Source organism: Salmo salar, chromosome ssa20 (assembly GCF_905237065.1).
Source record: "Salmo salar chromosome ssa20, Ssal_v3.1, whole genome shotgun sequence".
NCBI classification, from domain to species: Eukaryota; Metazoa; Chordata; class Actinopteri; order Salmoniformes; family Salmonidae; genus Salmo; species Salmo salar.
In genome coordinates this window covers 71,345,815-71,364,934 of record NC_059461.1, presented here as the reverse complement: position 1 = coordinate 71,364,934, position 19,120 = coordinate 71,345,815, and the positions used below count along the sequence as shown (strand labels likewise).

The 19,120-nt window shown below is 43.5% G+C and overlaps 1 protein-coding gene across 5 annotated transcripts; it reads left to right on the top strand.

Annotated features, from left to right (window-relative positions):
• Window positions 1–924: 924 nt before the first annotated feature.
• LOC106581258 (vascular endothelial zinc finger 1) lies at window positions 925–17,435 on the top strand. 5 transcript variants are annotated; one of them, XM_014163203.2, is made up of 8 exons: window positions 925–1,055; window positions 3,560–3,619; window positions 8,248–9,059; window positions 11,232–11,301; window positions 11,529–11,694; window positions 13,274–13,318; window positions 13,748–13,816; window positions 14,015–17,435. In XM_014163203.2, exons 1-8 carry the CDS (start codon window positions 1,023–1,025, stop codon window positions 14,335–14,337), a joined length of 1,578 nt encoding a protein of 525 aa, XP_014018678.1. In that variant the 5' UTR covers window positions 925–1,022; the 3' UTR covers window positions 14,338–17,435. The 5 variants fall into 5 exon arrangements, with proteins under 5 accessions (XP_014018678.1, XP_014018681.1, XP_014018682.1 ...); XM_014163206.2 differs by lacking the exon at window positions 13,748–13,816; XM_014163205.2 differs by lacking the exon at window positions 3,560–3,619 and having other exon boundaries at window positions 940–1,055.
• Window positions 17,436–19,120: the final 1,685 nt, after the last annotated feature.

Below are 19,120 nucleotides of genomic sequence, written 5' to 3'. Positions count from 1 at the left end.
TGGCTTTCTGAAAACATCAATCTGTCAAAGACAAAGACAGAAATTGCTAACTAAGCACTAAGGATTGTCATGCCTAGAGCTGTAGACCCATTGATCATTTTTATAATTTAACCTTCATTTATCTAGGCAAGTCAGTTAAGAACAAATTCTTATTTACAATGACAGTCTACCCCGGACGACGCTGGGCCAATTGTGTGCAGCCCTACGGGACGCCCAATCACAGCTGTTTGTGATACAGCCCAGGATCGAACCAGGGTCTGTAGTGACGCCTCTAGCACTGAGTTGCAGTGATTTAATTAGACGTGACTGCTGTGGTAAGTGATTATTAAATAAATCTATGTAAGAGATTAATCACAGTATTACAGTTCGTAGAGCAAGGCCATGGTGGTTATCAGATAATGGTCAAATGGTAGGTGCTGAGCACATTTTTTTTTTAATCTGTAAAATAAATGCATGTTATGCATATGTTGTATCCTAATTGTGTTATGCGTTTGTGTGTGGATGTAAATATTTTCCAATCCCAGCAATCTTCAATTTTATTTGAAGGGGTTGACAAATAGTAGCTAAACTGTATAGAAACAACATATTGCTTTTTACCTAGTGTTTGTGTTGAAGCATAACGTAATGATATATATGGGCACAATCAGTAACCATCTTTGACGATGGCATATTGAAAATGATTTAATTTTATGCCATCTCTCGAAGGCGCTCTAATGGACTAGTTAAGCTCGACAAATGGGGGGCCACATTCCATATAGTACATATTTTACTGTTTGACACGCCACGTCATATGCCATTCAGTAATTTTGCAATACATATATATTAGAAACATGTTTTATATGAATACTATTTTAATACAAGGCAATTTACAATATCTTGATTTCTGAAAAATCTCTAACGTCCCATAAAAGTAAACTGGAAATGGTTCAGCCCGGAGCGTTACAGGAAGTTGTAGGAGCTGCCATGTTTAGCTGCTTTGTTATAGATTCCTTCTAGGTTTCCTGCAGATTTTAAGTGTTGCAATGGAACCGAGCTGGAGTACATTTTTATTCCAGGTAAGTGTCACGTCTGAGTGGTAAATTGGATTAACTACATCTAAATGTTACTACATACCTCATGCATCGTTGCCCTAGTGAATTTAAACGTTGATTTCTAGAGCTATTCAAGGAAAACAACGGTAGCTAGCTAGCTAATATTGGCTAGCCCAATCCGCTAAACGAGCTAACGTTAGCGAGCTAGCTCGCGACATCAAGACCAGACTTCCAGCTGTGAAGTATGGATGACACTCGAAAGGGAAATCTGGTCGGTCTCCCCCATTTTTTTGTATAATGTGTTTCGACAGATGTTTGTCCAAGTTCGCCAGTACATGTTCATAAATCGGATTGGCCCCCAATTAGCTAAATATAAAAAGCAGGCAAAGTGACCATGGCCGCGCGTTGGTTGGTTAGTTAGAAAGCTAGCTAGCTGTAGCTAGCCTCGTAAAGAACGAGAACAATCCCCACCTTCACTCCAGCGGCGAGCCATGCTAACCAACGAATACATTTTCGCAATCAGTGATTTTTGTTTACTAGTTTTGATGCAATTTGAATACATTTCTACCTTTTAGCAAATCGCATTACTTTACATGATGTTCACGAGGATGGAGAGGAGGGACCCCTCACTTCTGATTCTTAACTTTCCCCCGTTTTCCTCGTCCCAAAATATGTAACCGCGGGTCGGAGAAGAATTCAGACTATGCAGTAAGCTGCTAGTTAATTCTTGCACTACTGATCATTTGAAACCCCTCTGCCGTATGTCTGAGCTTTCTATTTGGCAGCTTGCAGAGGATATTCACGTCCTTGGTTTTTTGCCTTTGGTGCGATGTAAATTGCAAATCTAGGGATAGTCATCAATTGCCATTGTATTTGGAAATATTTAAATCCAAACGTATTCTTTTTACCCTTTTAATAAGTAAGTACCTGATCACGGTTGTTCAGGAGTTTTAGTATTTACTGATGTGTGGTTGTAACAAGATGTAAAACGTCCGATAACTAAATCGGTCACTTGCGCATATTTAGCAGATGTTATCCCAGGTGCAGTGAAATGCTTGTTTCTATCTCCAACAGTGCAGTAATACCTAACAATAAACACAAAAATAAAGCAATTAAGAAATATCAGGAAGAGAAATGTCAGTCTGGAATATAATATATGATGGTCTGTGTATGGACAGTATATGAATAGAAAAGTTGTACAGCAGCAGTAGTTGTATAGGATGAGCCTTGACTAGAATACACTATATACATATGAAGTGGGTAAAACAGTATGTAAACATTAATGTGCCCAGTGTTTCCCAAACTCTGTCCTCCTCTTGGTTTTTGCCCTAATTCTACACAGCTGATTCAAATGATCAAAGCTTGATGATTATTTGAATCAGCTGTGTAGTGCTAGGGCAAAAACCAAAACGTACTGAGGACGAAATTTGGGAAACCCTGAACTAGGTACATAGGGCAGCAGTCAAAAATATAAATAAATAAAAACAAGACTGATTTAAGGTAGTAAATGCGAAAGCAGTCAACTTGCCAGGTACACTACATTCATAGATTGTAGCCATTATGTAACCATTGAGAATTCATCCACCAGCAGTCACGTGTCAGCTAGAGCTTAAAAATAAATGTCTTTCCATCACACCTGAGGGATTGCATTTGATAATCTAGAGTATGTACAGTGGTGTAGATATTTGAAACGTCCTCTGTCTGGATATGGGACAGCACATCAGTCATCATTTAAGACCCTTTTCTGTTTTCCTTGAACGTGTCATCAGCATAAGGGGAACAGGCTATTTCTCATAGTGGACATGTATGTACCTTTTTTACTGTCCTATGTGACAACCTAAGATGCATAACAAAATGCATTGTCGGATAAATTATTAAATGAATTGGACACTTGACCCTTAAGCTTCACACATCCTCTCAAATGGCCTACTATGTAGTGTTCTACTCCCAATCCCAGGTCAAATGTGAACACCAGTGTTGAAAATGTATGTTTTCAAACCAAGCTGCCACTTTTTTTTTTAACCTACTCCGCATAATCATATTGCAGCCATAGTGGTAGGCCTATTTAGTTCCGTTCCCTCAGCTCTTGAGAGGTGCAGCTGTTGCCAGTTAACTGCCGTGAGCCAGGGACCCATGATAATGGTTTTATTTTTGTCTAACAAGGCACGAATACCTGAAGCTGGTGTGATGGAGCAGTGGAGGAAAATGAAAACGAAATAGTTGTTATTTGGAGGCTCTGTTTGATTCGCTCGATTTGATGAAGCGTCTAATGAGGCTGTGCGTCACTTGTTATTGTTCTGTAGGCATCAGAGGTTATGCTTGTTGGGGGGGTTGTCAAGCTATGCAGCTCTCAATAGTATTCTCGTAATCCTGAATCAGATGAAAATGAGTCATTTCTTTTCTCCCGATTTTAGGACAAACCTACATTTTTATGATTCCTCTAAGACAATACATAATAGGGTTTTGTTTTACTGTTAATGTTAACATTTTATTAACACGCCCAGTATTTTCCTTTTCTTTTGTATTAGTCTTCTGTAGGTCCCATGGTTCCAGGGAATCCACGTAGGGACTACTACACAGGGATCAGAGTAAGTTAATGTTCTCCACAGTAAAATGTCCCTGTAAATTCCCCAACTTCCTTTTCACAGGTTTTCTGCACATGACATGACCCCCACCCAGCCCTTGAAACATAGAGCATAGTGTGTAGTCAGGATCTTAGTCCTGGTTTCAGGGTTAACCCTCGGATCTTGTTGCTTCCCTCATGCAGGTTGGTGCCAGACATTGAGTGTGTTTATCAAGTTTTGTGAGAACAAAAGCAATACCAATATATTTGAACTATTACTGTTGTTTCCGGGATCATACAATAATTTGGGCACTTGTCTGAGCAAATGGCAAGCTGCTGCCTTGGGGCCTCGTTGTCTGATATCTAAACAGATGAACATTGTGGTGAATGAGATTCTCCTCCATTGTAAAGCCCTGCCTCTACATCCCTGACACACTGAACAACAGAACAGGCTGATTTTATTTGTTGACGTTTTTTTGTTATTTTCCACGCCCCACTCCGTTTCAACACTTTATTTTGGAATGACCTCAGCCTTCAGAGCGGATTTGTATCAAAATCATCAGAGCAGCGTGAAGGCACAGCGGGCTGCAGCTCCCTGTGTGTCTTGGTCTGAACACTTTGCTGTCTCTCTCACACAGACATAGCTAGAAGAAATGCTAATGGTAAGAATTCCAGTCTGGATCCAACTAAAGTGTGGACAGAGGACAAAAAGGGGACATAACACCCTGTGACTGAACCGTGTTTTTCTCCCATTCCCCAAAGCACGGCTGCCTATGGTAACTCACTAAGCAGTCTGCAGCGTCCGCCAGCTGAACAGAATCCCCAAATCAGGCAGGACTGGTGTTACAAAGGCCCCCCTGAGGGCCGTAAGTGCATCACTGCTCGGATTTGTGTCCTCTACGGCTCCACAAAAGAGCATAAAGAAAAAGGAACACAATTTGGGATTTTTTTCCGACTCCCCCAGCCCAGACAACCATCCCCTGCCTGCCTGGCTGACCGTATTGGGATGCTTGGCTGAACCTGAAAGCCCAGGGGTCAGCTCTTTAACCCTGCCCTATGGTGATTACGGAAAATAACAAGATCGTCTCAATCGGGGTGTCTTTGGTCGGCCCGTTGTAAGGTTGCTGGTTACAATGTGAAACTCTATTCACACACCAACCAAAAATATTCATAAACCCCCTGCCCCCCCCACCCATTCTTTGGGGGCTGCCGTGACCAATTGGACAATGCCAGCAGCTGCAGCTGTCCTCTGTACACTGCTCTATTAGCTACCAGTGTTGGGTCATTTTTTTGCTACCTTATCAGTTTTTGTTACACTGCTACACATTTTTTTTCAACCACTGCAAAACAATAGACAATCAGCAGCATTTTGGGTAGTGTATGATTATTTGTGGGTCATTATGGAATCATTTCCTAATTTAGTGTGTTTAAAGGAAATATTTAAATGTTAGGTTTTAATGACTGGTTATAGTAGGTTATATGAGCCTGTGTAAGCCAGTGTGATGAATGTGATTCGGGGGGGTGTAAGTAGTTTGAGAGTATGACGCCTCAACCAGCCTGCCCCCACAGCGCCACTTGAAAGTGGTGTGAAATTGCTCCAAAAGGGATATTTATAGCAGATGTGTAAGCAGCTTATTACAACTTGTCCTGAGACACGACAGAAGTTGCATTTCAAACTATTAGCATTGGTAGGTTCTGTTACCGCCATTCAAAACGACACTGAATAGTGAAGGGCCAGTTGCTCATCGTTGCAGATGATACCGTGTTCAGGAGGCGGACATGGGAGGAAATGTTGATGTAGATGAGAAACTACCTGAACTTGTCCAATTGGTCAAAGCAACCATTCTGGACAATATTTGTTTACCTAGGGCACCATTTTTGTCAATATAATGTAGTTTTATGAGTATCCAAAGGTTCCTTGTGGTGCCAAGTCCTGCTCCTCCGTCTTGCATCATATTCAGTTGTAGTTCTGCCGCCACCCGGTAAGGGCTAATATTTCCTTGCGCACCTGTCCTCAGGCGTCCAGTCATATTGTGGATGATCCTGTGTTGGGGTTAGGTATAGTTGACTAACATACAGGTTGTCCCATGCTAGATGTTCTGCCAGTAGAGAGAACTAATCGGCTCAATCACCACAGGAGATCACCTTACATGCAACAGATTTAGATTGAGTGGCAGGGAGCTCTGTGTGTTGATCTCTGAAGGACTCATTTGAGCAGATCTCGAGTTGCGGCACTTGAATACTTTGGGTGTACAATGCCAGATTTAGTCATCATAGTTCAAGAAACTCAAGAGTTTGTGGAAAAGGTCAAGAGACTTAAATCTACAAAGTGAAATGAACATGTTGATTCGTTGTATGTATGCAGTTGGTCAGGTGTATGTTGGTGTACTGTATATTGTTCTGGCACGACACAACTGACTACTTCATCCTCTGCTCAAATCGCAGTTGAAATCCTCTCCTGTCTCTTTGTGATACTGAACAAAAATATAAATGCAACATGTAGAGTGTTGGTCCCATGTTTCATGAGCTGAAATGAAAAATCCCAGAAATGTTCCATATGCACAAAAAACGAATTTCTCTTAAATTTTGTGCACAATTGTTTTCATCTGTTAGTGAGTGTTTTTTCTTTGCCAAGATAATCCATCCTCCTGACAGGTGTGGCATATCAAGAAGCTGATTTAAACGGCATGATCATTACACACGTGCACCTTGTGCTGGGGACAATAAAAGGCCACACTAAAATGTGCAGTTTTATCACATTAATGCCACAGATGTCTCAAGTTGAGGGAGTGTGCAATTGGAATGCTGACTGTACACCAGAGCTGTTGCCAGATAATTGAATGTTAATTTCTCTACCATAAAAATTTGGCAGTATGTCCAACCGACCTCACAACCGCAGACCACATGTTACCATGACAGCCCAGCACCTCCACATCCAGCTTCTTCACCTGCGGGATCGTCTGAGACGATTACAACTCATTCAGGCCCACCTATGGCAGCGCCCCTGCCCAGTCGTGAAATCCATAGATTAGGGCATAATTTATTTCAATTGACTGATTCCCTTTATATGAACTGTAACTCAGTGAAATTGTTGCTTTATCTTTTTGTTCTTTATAGTTTATATGGAACCTGGAACAGCTGCCTCTTAACCCTTCTCTCCCCTCCTAACCTTTTGTCTCCTGACCCTCGTCCCCTTGTCTCTTGCCACATTCATCAAGGCTGCGCTCTTGTTTTTTCTGAGGGGCTCAGATGTCTGGGCTGGAAATGACTCCCGTTCTATTTCTGAGAAATTAATGGCTGTTCCTCTATTTAATCAATCAAATGTATTTATAAAGCCCTTCTTACATCAGCTGATGTCACAAAGTGCTATACAGAAACCCAGCCTAAAACCCCAAACAGCAAGCAATGCAGGTGTAGAAGCACGGTGACTAGTGAAGACTCCCTAGAAAGGCAGGAACCTAAGAAGTAACCTAGATAGGAACCAGGCTATGAGGGGTGGCCAGTCCTTGTATGGCTGTGGCGGGTGGAGGTTATAAGAGTACATAGCCATTTGGGCCAGATTGTTCTTCAAGATGTTCAAACGTTCATAGATGACCAGCAAGGTCTAATAATAATCATCAGTGGTTGTAGAGGGTGCAAAAAAGTCAGCACCTCAGGAGTTAATGTCAGTTTGCTTTTCATAGCCGAGCATTGGACAAAAGGTCCGGGACAAGGTAGCACGTCCGGTGAACAGGTACGGGTTCCATAGCCGCAGGCAGAACAGCAGCATCTGGTCTCCCATCCAGGACCAACCCTGCTTAGCTTCAGAAGCAAGCCAGCAGTGGGATGCAGGGTGGTATGCTGCTGGTTAAGCGGGCATTGTGTCAAGAAGTAGTGCGGCTTGGTTGGGTTGTGTTTTGGAGGACGCACGGCTCTCGACCTTCACTTCTCCTGAGTCCATACGGGAGTTGCAGTGTTGAGACAAGACTGTAACTACCAATTGGATACCACAAATGGGGGTAAAATAAAGGAGGCTGAGACGGGAGGGGTCTGGAGACACTGTAGCCCCGTCCAACGATACCCCCGGACAGGGCCAACCAGGCAGGATGTTACCCCACCCACTTTCTGTGCTTCCTTTTAGAATGCTGCATTCATGCTGACAGGGCTGGGGTTGTAGTAAATGGGCTGACTGAATGGCACTGGGGAAGACTTACAATAGTGGTATAATTTGAGCGACATCTTTTTGAGCCTCAACGTCACCCACAAGGCTACCCTTAGATGTCACCAGAAAAGCATTTAGATAGTATAGCTTAGTTCATGGAATTTGGCAACCGCATCTGGAAATGGAAACTGACATTCAAATGGACTCTTCAAAGAAGAAAAAGGAATAAAGTTGTCATACTCTGCTCAGTCCTTTTGGAGAAATGGGAAATCGTGTTGCTTTCTGTTTTTACTTTCATCCCCATCACTAGATTACAATTGTAAGCACATCTTGGAAACAGTGGTAGTTCTGCTGACAAGGCAGTCCGTTTCAGCTCTTGAGCAGTTAGAAACAGGTGTCTCTCCTTCTCTCTCCCCCACCCCCACCCCGCTGTAGTAGCTTTGAGGGTGTGTGACTGTCTAGACTGTGTACTGATGTGCTTCTGCATGGCTGTCTTTGTGTTGTCCTTCCAGCAGGCCAATGAAGCCCTGCATCACCAGCACCAGGTGGCCCAGAACAGCTTGCTGCCTCTCCTCCAGTCAGGAGGACCAGAACCTGTGGACCAGAAGCCTGTGATGCCCATCCTCCTGGACCAGAAGCCCCCGGTCAGTGTCGCTGAGCTCCTCAAGGACAATGTAGCCAGCGGGACGGGGGGAGGCGGCGGAGGTGGCGGCAGTCCCGTTGCAGTGGTGAAGAAAGAGCCCAAGTCCAAAACACCTTTCATCTGCGGCTACTGCAACAAAGCCTTCCGGGACAGTTACCATCTCAGACGGCACGAGTCCTGCCACACGGGCGTCAAGATGGTGTCCCGTCCCAAGAAGACACAGACGGCGCCCACAATGGTGCCCATGATCTCCACAGTGCCGCAGCGCGAGAACAGCGGCGGCCAGCCCTCTTACATATCCACCATCGCTGGCATCCTCACCACGGCAACCACCTCGGCCTCCACGGGCTCCAGCATCATGTCTCCCACCATGGTGCCCCAGCAGCATCAACATCATCAGCAGCATCAGCAGCAGCAGCATCAGCAGCAGCAGAGCCAGCCCAAAAAGCCTGCCAAGCCAGTGAAGAAAAACCACGGCTGTGAGATGTGTGGCAAGGCCTTCCGAGACGTCTACCACCTGAACCGTCACAAGCTGTCCCACTCAGATGAGAAGCCCTTCGAGTGCCCCATCTGCCAACAGCGCTTCAAGAGGAAGGACCGCATGACCTACCATGTGCGCTCACACGACGGGGGTGTTCACAAACCTTACATCTGCTCTGTCTGTGGGAAGGGCTTCTCCAGGTGCGTGGCACAGTTCAACTTATTCAACTTTCCCTTTTCTTGTCCACTTACAAAATGCTGAGTAGTCCATAATGTTATTGTCCATAGCACATGATGTTGTAATTGTCAATGCATTCTGAGAGTGAATTTATTATGTGTGAGGTTAGTTGGAATTTCACACATTTCTTACCATTACCACCGCCCTGTGAAGGTGATCCCCTTTCCACTGCTTCCATTTCAATGGGCCTCTAATATATTTCCTTATTGTGGGGTTGAAAAGCAAGAGGGCAATATTACAACTTCCCAAAAGTCGTCTTTATTCAGAATCTGATACATTTATGTACAGGATACGACGATGTAATAAAATGTAATAAAGGCATAACGGGCTACAAGAGGGCAGATTGTTTAGTGGCTCTGCACCTGCTGAAGACTAACTATGTCAAATGCAGCCCTACATGAATATGATATGGATGATGGCATGAAAGTCCATGGTGGGCTTGGTTGGGGAAAACATTACACTTGAAATTGATATTCAGTGGTCAGTAGCCAAATAATTTAAAGGTGTGATGAATTGGAATGTTGGAAATCCCCACTTGTTGGAATGTAATTGAGTTGAATTGGACTGGTTAATCAGTCTCAATTGATAGGCTGTTAGGACCAGTGCTTTGCATACTGATGTTTCCACTATGATGCTTTAATACACCTTCAGACTATGTGCATTATGAACAATTTCCACTTTGAATGAAATTCCCCAAGCAAAGAACAATAAGTGTAGAATAATTTCAATGCCTAAAATCATATACCGGAAGGCCTATTTATATGCTATCTCTGAGACATTGTCCTTTAATTGTTGTTCTGGACCACTTCTTGTTTGTGTGTAGCTTTATGAAGCTTGGCCATTATTACTGATGCCCCACGCAGCTTCCGTTCAGACCCTAGTACTGGCTCATGACATGCAAGCAGTGCCCCACCATGTATATAAACAGTATCTGGAGCTTTGCGTGCGTCACAGCAGTCCCTCGTGTCCCCCCTCTCAGGGATGTCAGCACGGGACAGGGAGACTGCTGCAGGGGCCAGACAGCACCAGAAGAGATGGTCCTGGGTCTCCAGTGTCACTCCTGCAGCTCCCAAGGCCAATGGTAGTGTTCTGACTCATTGACTGGTCTGATTTCTAGTCATCAATTTAGCGCCTCTCCCTTTTGCTATTTCCAATATTGGAGAGCACATGTCTCTTCACCCCAACCCCTTCAGACATCCATTAAGTTGTCCGTCAACATGGTGGTGTGTTTCTGAGCTAAATTATTAGCAACTAGTGAAGTGAAGGATATTGTATCATATCTAATGACTTGGTGCGAAGTAACATCTTACTCTTGTGCGGCGAGAGGTGCATGTTCATTTTCACGTTTGGCAGTCCTGAAAAAGGCTATTCCCCCTCTTAAACGAAGGAGTGTTGTGTTGGAGGGGAGATATGAGCTTTTCAGCTCCACTGCACTCCTGAGGAGATGGGATTGGACTCCTGCTAGCCATCACAAAAAGCCTGCTAGTGAGAAACCGCCTCCTTCGAGACTTTTTCAAGCCACACTCTCCTCTTTTGTTGGAGGGGAATTCTCTGGCTGTGTTTGTTCAGTAGCAACATTTCACTAGTGCGGCTTAGTGGGGGCAGAGGAGGAGAACTGAGAGACACAGTTGTGGTTGCCATAACATTGTCTTCTTCAGGGGTATATTGTAGAACAGGTATGATTTTCTGTCATGTTGTTGGATAGAGTTCTAGCTAGATTTTGAAGTGTCTAAATTCCATCTCTCTGGTAATTTTTTTTGGTGTGGCTCAACTGAATAACTTTGTTGCAAAGACATAGATTATTACTCTGGGAGAAGGAATGCTTGTGTCCCATGGGTCAAATATGGGCCTCCATGAGACTAACATTCATTACATAAAACATCTGCAGAAATAGCCTTCGATACAATTTGCATAATTTAATTATTAAGAAATGACAGTGGGTTTAGAGACAATTTGTCATTTGCCTGCCACCTTTTGTTGGCCCATCTGTTAATTTAATCACGTGTCAAAGGTGTAGTAGTGTGTGCAGCTACTGTCAATGTATGGAGTGAATGATAAAACTGTTACCGGTATTGTAGCTACTATACCAGGTTTTAAAGAGCCTGTGCTCTTCTGTGTCCTCTCTCCCCCTGCAGGCCTGACCATCTGAGCTGTCATGTGAAGCATGTTCATTCATCAGAGAGACCCTTCAAATGCCAAGTAACGGTAAGGAGCCAGGCATCCTCCTCCGGGACGCCACCCTCCCCTGTTTATGTTCACGCCTGGTTTGTTGGATTAAGGATATGATTAGAATGCTATCTCCCAATTGTAAATTAGTATAAAATATTGAATCTCCCCTGAGTCTTCAGGATACAGACTGTGTACACACAGACAGACAGATTGAGATTGTATCTCTTCTAATATCCCCTCAATGTCCCTGTATACCTCCGCAGGCCTGCACCTCTGCTTTTGCCACCAAAGACCGCCTGCGCTCCCACATGATCCGACACGAGGGAAAGGTGACCTGCAACATCTGCGGCAAGATGCTGAGCGCCGCCTACATTACCAGCCACCTCAAGACCCACGGCCAGGCCAGCTTCAACAACCCCTGTAATAAAGGTATGCCAGGCAGCCTCCACCACTCCCTCCCCTAAGCCACACCTAGCCTGGGGTCCTCCAGACCTAGGTATTAAATCGTATTTGTATTCTTAAAAATAATTTGGGTACTTATTCCGTCCTCATCTTTATGCTGAAAGCACCCCAGGCCTTGTTGTTCAGTGCTATACACAATAGGAAAGCACAAAGCACTTTGTCAGGTTTGTCATGCGGGGTGTAATCATTCCGATTCTGTAGCTAAATATTTCTTAAATGGAAGCAAGCGGAATGAAACGTGGATGGACCTACCAGAATTTGTCTAATAGAAACTCTTGTTTTTATCTGTTTGGTTCTTAAACGGTTTCCGTAATGAGTACACCCCAGGTTTCTGAGGTTGTCGTCAGATTTCAGATTGTTTTCTCCAGTCACAAAATCATAAGAGTGGAAAGTGACTCATGTCCGGCTGTATTTGATTCCAATATATATTTGGGTCAGGATAAAGAATGTTTAGGAATATGCCTACTTTATCTTGGCCGTTTTCATGGACATTCATCTCCTTCAGTGCAGCACCACAACAAATTGACTTACAGATTCAAATGTACTTCACAACAGTCCACAACTGACTGTGTGGTTACCACTCATTCATGGATTGATGTCATGATAATATCAGTGTGCTGGGCCCACCTTCAGGCCAGTCTGGTTACCACTCATTCATGGATTGATGTCATGATAATATCAGTGTGCTGGGCCCACCTTCAGGCCAGTCTGGTTACCACTCATTCATGGATTGATGTCATGATAATATCAGTGTGCTGGGCCCACCTTCAGTTGCTGGGCCCACCTTCAGGCCAGTCTGGTTACCACTCATTCATGGATTGATGTCATGATAATATCAGTGTGCTGGGCCCACCTTCAGGCCAGTCTGGTTTGTTTGTTGTTTGCACATGTGTGGTGGTGTTGACAAGGATCTCTGCTGACAGAAATGGATAGCCTGTAGCAAGGAATCTGTTAGATGGTCTAAATTTAAAGGGCTTTGCTCGTTCAATTCATTTGACGCACATAGCAAACTAGTGCAGCAATTCGAGTCATTCAAATGCGATATGCGACCCGACCAAACATAATTTAATATCCTCTCATTAAGTGTTGATGGGTCTGTGTGTGCGGTTTTCTAACTCAGTGGGTATCTTGTTTCTGTCAGCTCTTGAAATTGAGGTTCATGATGTCTGCTCTGTCATTGGTTTGTCAAACTTCCACTCACTTATGGGTGTTAAGTCCAGTTTGGAAGAATAAGATCGATCTGACGCATTTTTCATAGGACTGATCACTCTAAAATAGCAAGGGCTATTGTTCAGTAAACCCTTGTCATTTTATACAATGGGTATGCATATGATACAACAAATCACATTTTTGTTCCCACCAGCTACGACACGCTATAAAGATTTTAGTACTTGGTAGAAGGCCATTTGATTGGCCGTTCGTGTATCTAACCCAATGAATGACCTGTACACCCCTATGCCCTGCTGGGACGCAGGCCCAAATGATGCCCTGTCCCAATCAGTCCTGTCAATAAATGTAACCCCTATCTGTCTGTATCTCTGAATAGGGCTAAGTGACTGGCAGTGGAACCACCACTCAGGGATACGAAAAGGTAATCTAGTAACTAAAGCTGAAACCCATCCCGATCCCAACCCCTCCAAATTTGAAGCTGTCTATTCTTACTTATGCATTGAAGTGGCCCATTTTCCACTACAGATCTGTCTTCTAGCCTAGCGTGTAGCTGTAGTGGTTTTCCAACCAAGTCGTTGCAGTTGCTTGTGTGTTTTTGTGTGTTATGGTTATTCAGGTATCAGGGTTTTATTTCATTAAGCTGGATCAATAAGTTAGCTAGCCAAATAACTTTGATAAACCTTAAATTACAACTCAGAAGGTTTAAGTGGAATATGGATTGTTGAAGGTATTGAGTTAATTATACCATACCATTTCAAGTTGACTATAGTATGAAATAAAGTGTTTATGAATATTCGCTGAAAGTTAGCTGGCTAGCACATTGATCCTGCTTTTTGAATTGCCCCCTCAGGTGAGTTGACGGTAGGAGAGATCTTAAATAACTCGTTCCAAGTCCTTATGGACATCTCTCGTTTTCAAGGTAGGTTCATAAGAATCCTACCATTTTGTTTTATCATGTCTAATCATTTTAATGTGTGTGTTGACTGCTGCAGTGACTCAAACCTCGGCCCCTCTAACCCTGTGGAGTTTGGGGTTATCCTAAATGGTTTGTAAGGAACGATCATCCAGCTCATTCTGTCTTTATTTCGCTCCTTCCCGCCCTCTTGTCTTTCCTCAGACTCCAACAACGTGCACAACTCTGGCTCGGCGACACCTGTCACCAACTCTGCCGCCATCACCTCGGCGATGAACCGCGGCAACGCCAGCAACCCGGTAACCATCGCTGCCCAGATGAACATCACCACCAGCACGGTCAACATCACCTCTCCAATCAACCTGCAGCACCCAGTGACCATCACCGGGCCCATGAATATAGCCCACCCTGTGGCCATCACCTCTGGGATGCCCATGAATATAACCGGGCCTCTTAACATCGCCATGCGGCCCATGGATAGCATGCCTTTTCTCTCCCAGGTCCTGCCTTCCTCCCCTCCCTGGTAGTAACCCCTTCCCTGGCCCCTGGTTAGCATCTCTTTATCAACCCCTCCCACCTCTCTCCTTCTACCCCCAAACCACCACCTCTTCCTCCCTTACTTTAGCAGACCTTCCTCCTTACCAGGAGTACTATAGATGATGTAGTAGAGCAGAGGTGTAGTATGGGGGGCTAGCTGGACGCTGTACCCGTCTGTCTGGCTGCAGTTGCTGCAGCAGTGAATGCAGCATGATCAGAGGTGGACTGGCCAGCCCCTGTAGATGCTGGTGCATTTTATTTCCTTTAACCGCCGGTAGGAGGACAGTCCTGGAAGGCATGTGAAGTCTCAAAAGGAGAAATGGAGCTTTTGAATGATGCACCAAGTGGATGCCTGACGTAAACAAACGAGTTATGCCTCGCCTCTTGCGTCAGAACATACCTGCACATTTGGCATTGGAATGAAACTGTAACAGAAATGTATTGCTGGTATTAATGTTTTTTAAATGCTCTCTTACAGAGCACATGGTTTTTATATTTGTTTTCCTTTGTTATTATTATAGCCTGCTAATCAGTATTTAATAGTTGTAATAATTGTAAGGAGTAAAGTACAACAAAAGGGACAAAGGCTACCATTTTGCAGGAGGGTGATTTTTCTGGATAATTTTTAAGGCACCACAGTTGTACCTTAGGCCAATGCCTTTGACTTCATAATGTGAGCTCTCCCAGGTCCTGTACATCTCTGGAAAACATTCACTTCTCACTGCTGGATACTGTAAACCCATACATCATTTTTTTAGTTGTGTTTTATATGAATTCACAAAGTAGCCGGAGGACATTAGTGGTAATGTTACAGGAACACAAGGAGGAAATGTCTGGCACTGAAAGCATATCCCCGGGCTAATGTCCTGAAAACAGCAGTATTATCAACGATCAAAATGTTTAGTGTTGGCTGAGAGCCCTGTTAATGTAGAGGCTACCATAGCCACCTAGTGGCACAGTAGACACTATGCTGAAAAAGTGGTCCCAAAGTTCACCTTTTAATATTTTTGTGAATATAGTCATGTTGGGAGAGGTTTTGATAGGGCCATTTTATCCCCCTCTTTTTTTGATTGCTAGTTTAGGATCCTATAAGTATGAACTTCTACTCAGGAACCTTACTGAGAGTAGCCCAATCTTTTGATGAGTAATAGGATCAAATCAAGTTTAACATGCAATCTTCCTTGACCTTTAACCCTTTCTTTTGTAAATATTAAAACACACAATTATTTTGTCTTTGCCTGTCAGAAAAAAAAATAGTAGATATCCTTCAACACAGGTCAGAGCTGCAATTACTTTGTCATTGTCGATACGGCCGTCCATTGGACTACTTTTGCATAGTTTACTTCCAAGGTTAGCTTAAGGTTTTTCTGTCTCCTGGGGTCCTTTTTGTTATATTACTGTAGAACCAAAACTGCCATCTGGAGCCTGAGGTGCCCTGAAAGAGAGTGGAAGCAGAGACTAGAGGCTGTATCCACTACATGTGTTCTAGAAGGATCAAAGGTTATAGGTCAAGGGTCACAGGGCTGCTTCCTCCCAGTGCCTACTGGCTCTGCCTAGGCCTACGTTTAGTACACAGGCCTCACTCAATTGGCAGGTACTCTTAAAGAGCTTGTGTAGCTGACATGACACATTGCCCAAAAATCAGGCTGTATGGGTTTGGTAGGAACAGGCAGTGCATTCAAATGTTACTGGTGGACACTCTTCAGAGACTTGTGGCCTCGCCTTCCTTGTGTCGGTCTTGGGAGCGGCAAGGTGTTTGAGGCCTTTGATAGTATTGTATGCATGCCAACACAGTGCCCCAAGGGAATTGCTTGAATCTGGAATAGAATGGTGGCGTGGTCTTGTTGCCATTTGGATTCCCTTTCCATCGATGTTGCATGTGGACGTCTGAGCTCGTCCAAGTTTGGATTTAGTTTTTAAAAAACTGTCATTAGAAGGCTAGTAACATTTTTTTCTTTTTTTTACTGAAAGAAAACACTACAAAAAAATAGTTTAAGTATGTGTGTGTTGTCCTTCCGCAGTGGCCGTAACTAGTGTGCCTGACCTGCTTTGCAACAACACTATTCCACACTTCTGCTTCCTCTTCTAGATATGATGCGTGTTGGACATAGACTTAGACAACACTAGTGCCCATTTTAGCATGGGCAGCACCAATGAGGACTTTTTGAAGTAGTCAACTGCGTGGGACTTCCTATGGGTTAAGAAAGGATCACATAATTCCATCCAGGTCATCAGGAGGGATCAGCCAATGAATTAAACTAGTGAGGAAACATTCCTTAACTGCAGATGGCAGTAAATCGCCAACCTTGGATTTATACCTGTTCAAACAACACTCTTGGTGACAGTATGCACCCTTTTTGTTTGTTTGCCAACTCATGGAAGTAATAGAAAATGGACTATTTCAAAATGGAGATGGCCTCAATGGCGCTGCCTGCGCTTTCGCAGATGTCATGTCTATGGTGATGGACTTGTTTTGTGAAGGAAGCCTTAACTGTTCAGATGGATAAGAGTTAGACAGCCCCCTCAACCAAATTGAAATGTTGTGATATGTTTTTTTAAGTATGATGAACACTGAATAAAGTGTTTTGTAAGTAACATTCTGTTAACATATTTGAGAACATGGTCTGTTTTTTTTTTATAGGGCCATTACTCTTATGCATCAGTTTATTTTTAACCAAATGCTTTTAATTTGTTTGCAATGACACTACTTTTCTTTTTTAAATGCAATGATTCGTTTGTCTTAACTTTTGAAGTTGGTCTGATCTCATGTTTCTCTGAATTGGGAGATCTAGGAGCCCTGTGGAGGCTGCTGAATGTATATCTTTGTACAAAACCATTTAGTTCAGAGGTCATGTTAGTTATGATAGACACATGCAAGGGGAAAAAACTAGAACCTTTTATAAATCTTTTTGTATTAGAACATTAACAATGGTAATTTTGTATATATGAAGACTAGGCTTTCTGATTAGCAGGAAGGTAAAACATTCCTACATTTTTAAATGTCTGTCAAGAATAATTGTAAACATATGCGCAATGTTTTTATGTGCCTTTATTTGGGTTGTCTAAATAAAATAACTATAAAACATGATTGTGGACTGTCCATACTGAGTCTCTGCAGGGAGGACAGAGTTAACATTTGGCTCCCCCAACACTTCCTAAAAGGTCTCTCGCTTTCTCTCTAACTCTATTTTTCTCTTCCCCCTCCCCCTCAGGTGTCTACACTGCCTGGCTCACAGTTGGCATGCTATTGGAGTATGGTGTACTGATAAATGCCTCTGACTTTAGGTGTATTGTGCCAAACCATGCTCTGTGCATGAAAACAAAATTGTTTTTTCTCTTTACACATTTTATTTTTATCAATTAAACTTGGAAACTTGAATGGGGTGTCAGCCTGTTTTGTTTGTGAACTGTTCACAATATTCTATTATCTCACATCTTCACACGCCTGTTGGCGCCTTTTTTACAGTCCTGACTTTGGTTCTTACGATGAGTGTCGGTGTAATCTGGTTCAGTGCACAGAAGCCTGGGGATGAGGTTTGAGTCGGATCCAAGTAATTTAGAAAGCAAGGATAAACATGACTGAAGAGGAAGAGTGAGGACTTCACACACATACTGTCCATCTCTCCAAACTGCAGGTTAAGTCTATACTTGGTTTCCTCTATTGTAATCGCTCCTCTTTCACCCCAGCTGCCACACAAACTGATTCAGATGGCCATCCTACCCATGCTAGATTACGGAGACGTAATTTATAGATCAGCAGGTAAGGGTGATCTCGAGCAGCTAATGTTCTTTACCATTCGGCCATCAGATTTGCTTACATCACTGCACTCTATACTCCTCTGTAAACTGGCCATCTCTATATACCTGTCGCAAGACCCACTGGTTGATGCGTATTTATAAAGACCTCTTAGGCCTCACTCCCCCCTATCTGAGATACCTACTGCAACCCTCATCCTCCACATACAACACCTGTTCTGCCTGTCACATTCTGTTAAAGGTCCCGAAAGCACACACATCCCTGGGTCTCTCGTCTTTTCAGTTCGCTGCAGCTAGCGACTGGAACGAGCTGCAATAAACACTCAAACTGGACTGTTTTATCTCCATCTCAAATCAAACACGTTTTTAGCAGATGTTATTGCGGGTGTAACGAAATACTTGTGTTTCTAGCTTTAACAGTGCAGTAATATCTAACAATACACACAATCTAAATTAAAGGAATGGAATTAAGAATATATAAATATTTGGATGAGCAATGTCAAAGCGGCATAGACTAAGATACAGCAGAATAGGATAGAATACATGATATACATATGAGATGAGTAATGCAAAATATGTAAATGTTATTAAAGTGACTAGTGTTCCATTATTAAAGTGGCCAGTGATTTCAAGTCTATGTATATAGGGCAGCAGCCTCTAATGTGTTAGTGATGGCTATTTAACAGTCTGATGGCCTTGAGATAGAAGCTGCTTTTCAGTCTCTAGGTCCCAGCTTTGATGCACCTGTACTGACGTCGCCTTCTGGATGATAGCGGGGTGAACAGGCAGTGGCTCGGGTAGTTGTTGTCCTTGATGATCTTTCTGTGACATCGGGTGCTGTAGGTGTCCTGGAGGACAGGTAGCTTGCCCCCGGTGATGCGTTGGGCAGACCGCACCACCATACGGAGAGCTCTGCTGTTGCGAGCGGTGCAGTTGCCATACCAGGCAGTGATACAGCCCGACAGGATGCTCTCAATTCAAATCAAACTTTATTTGTCACATGCGCCGAATACAACA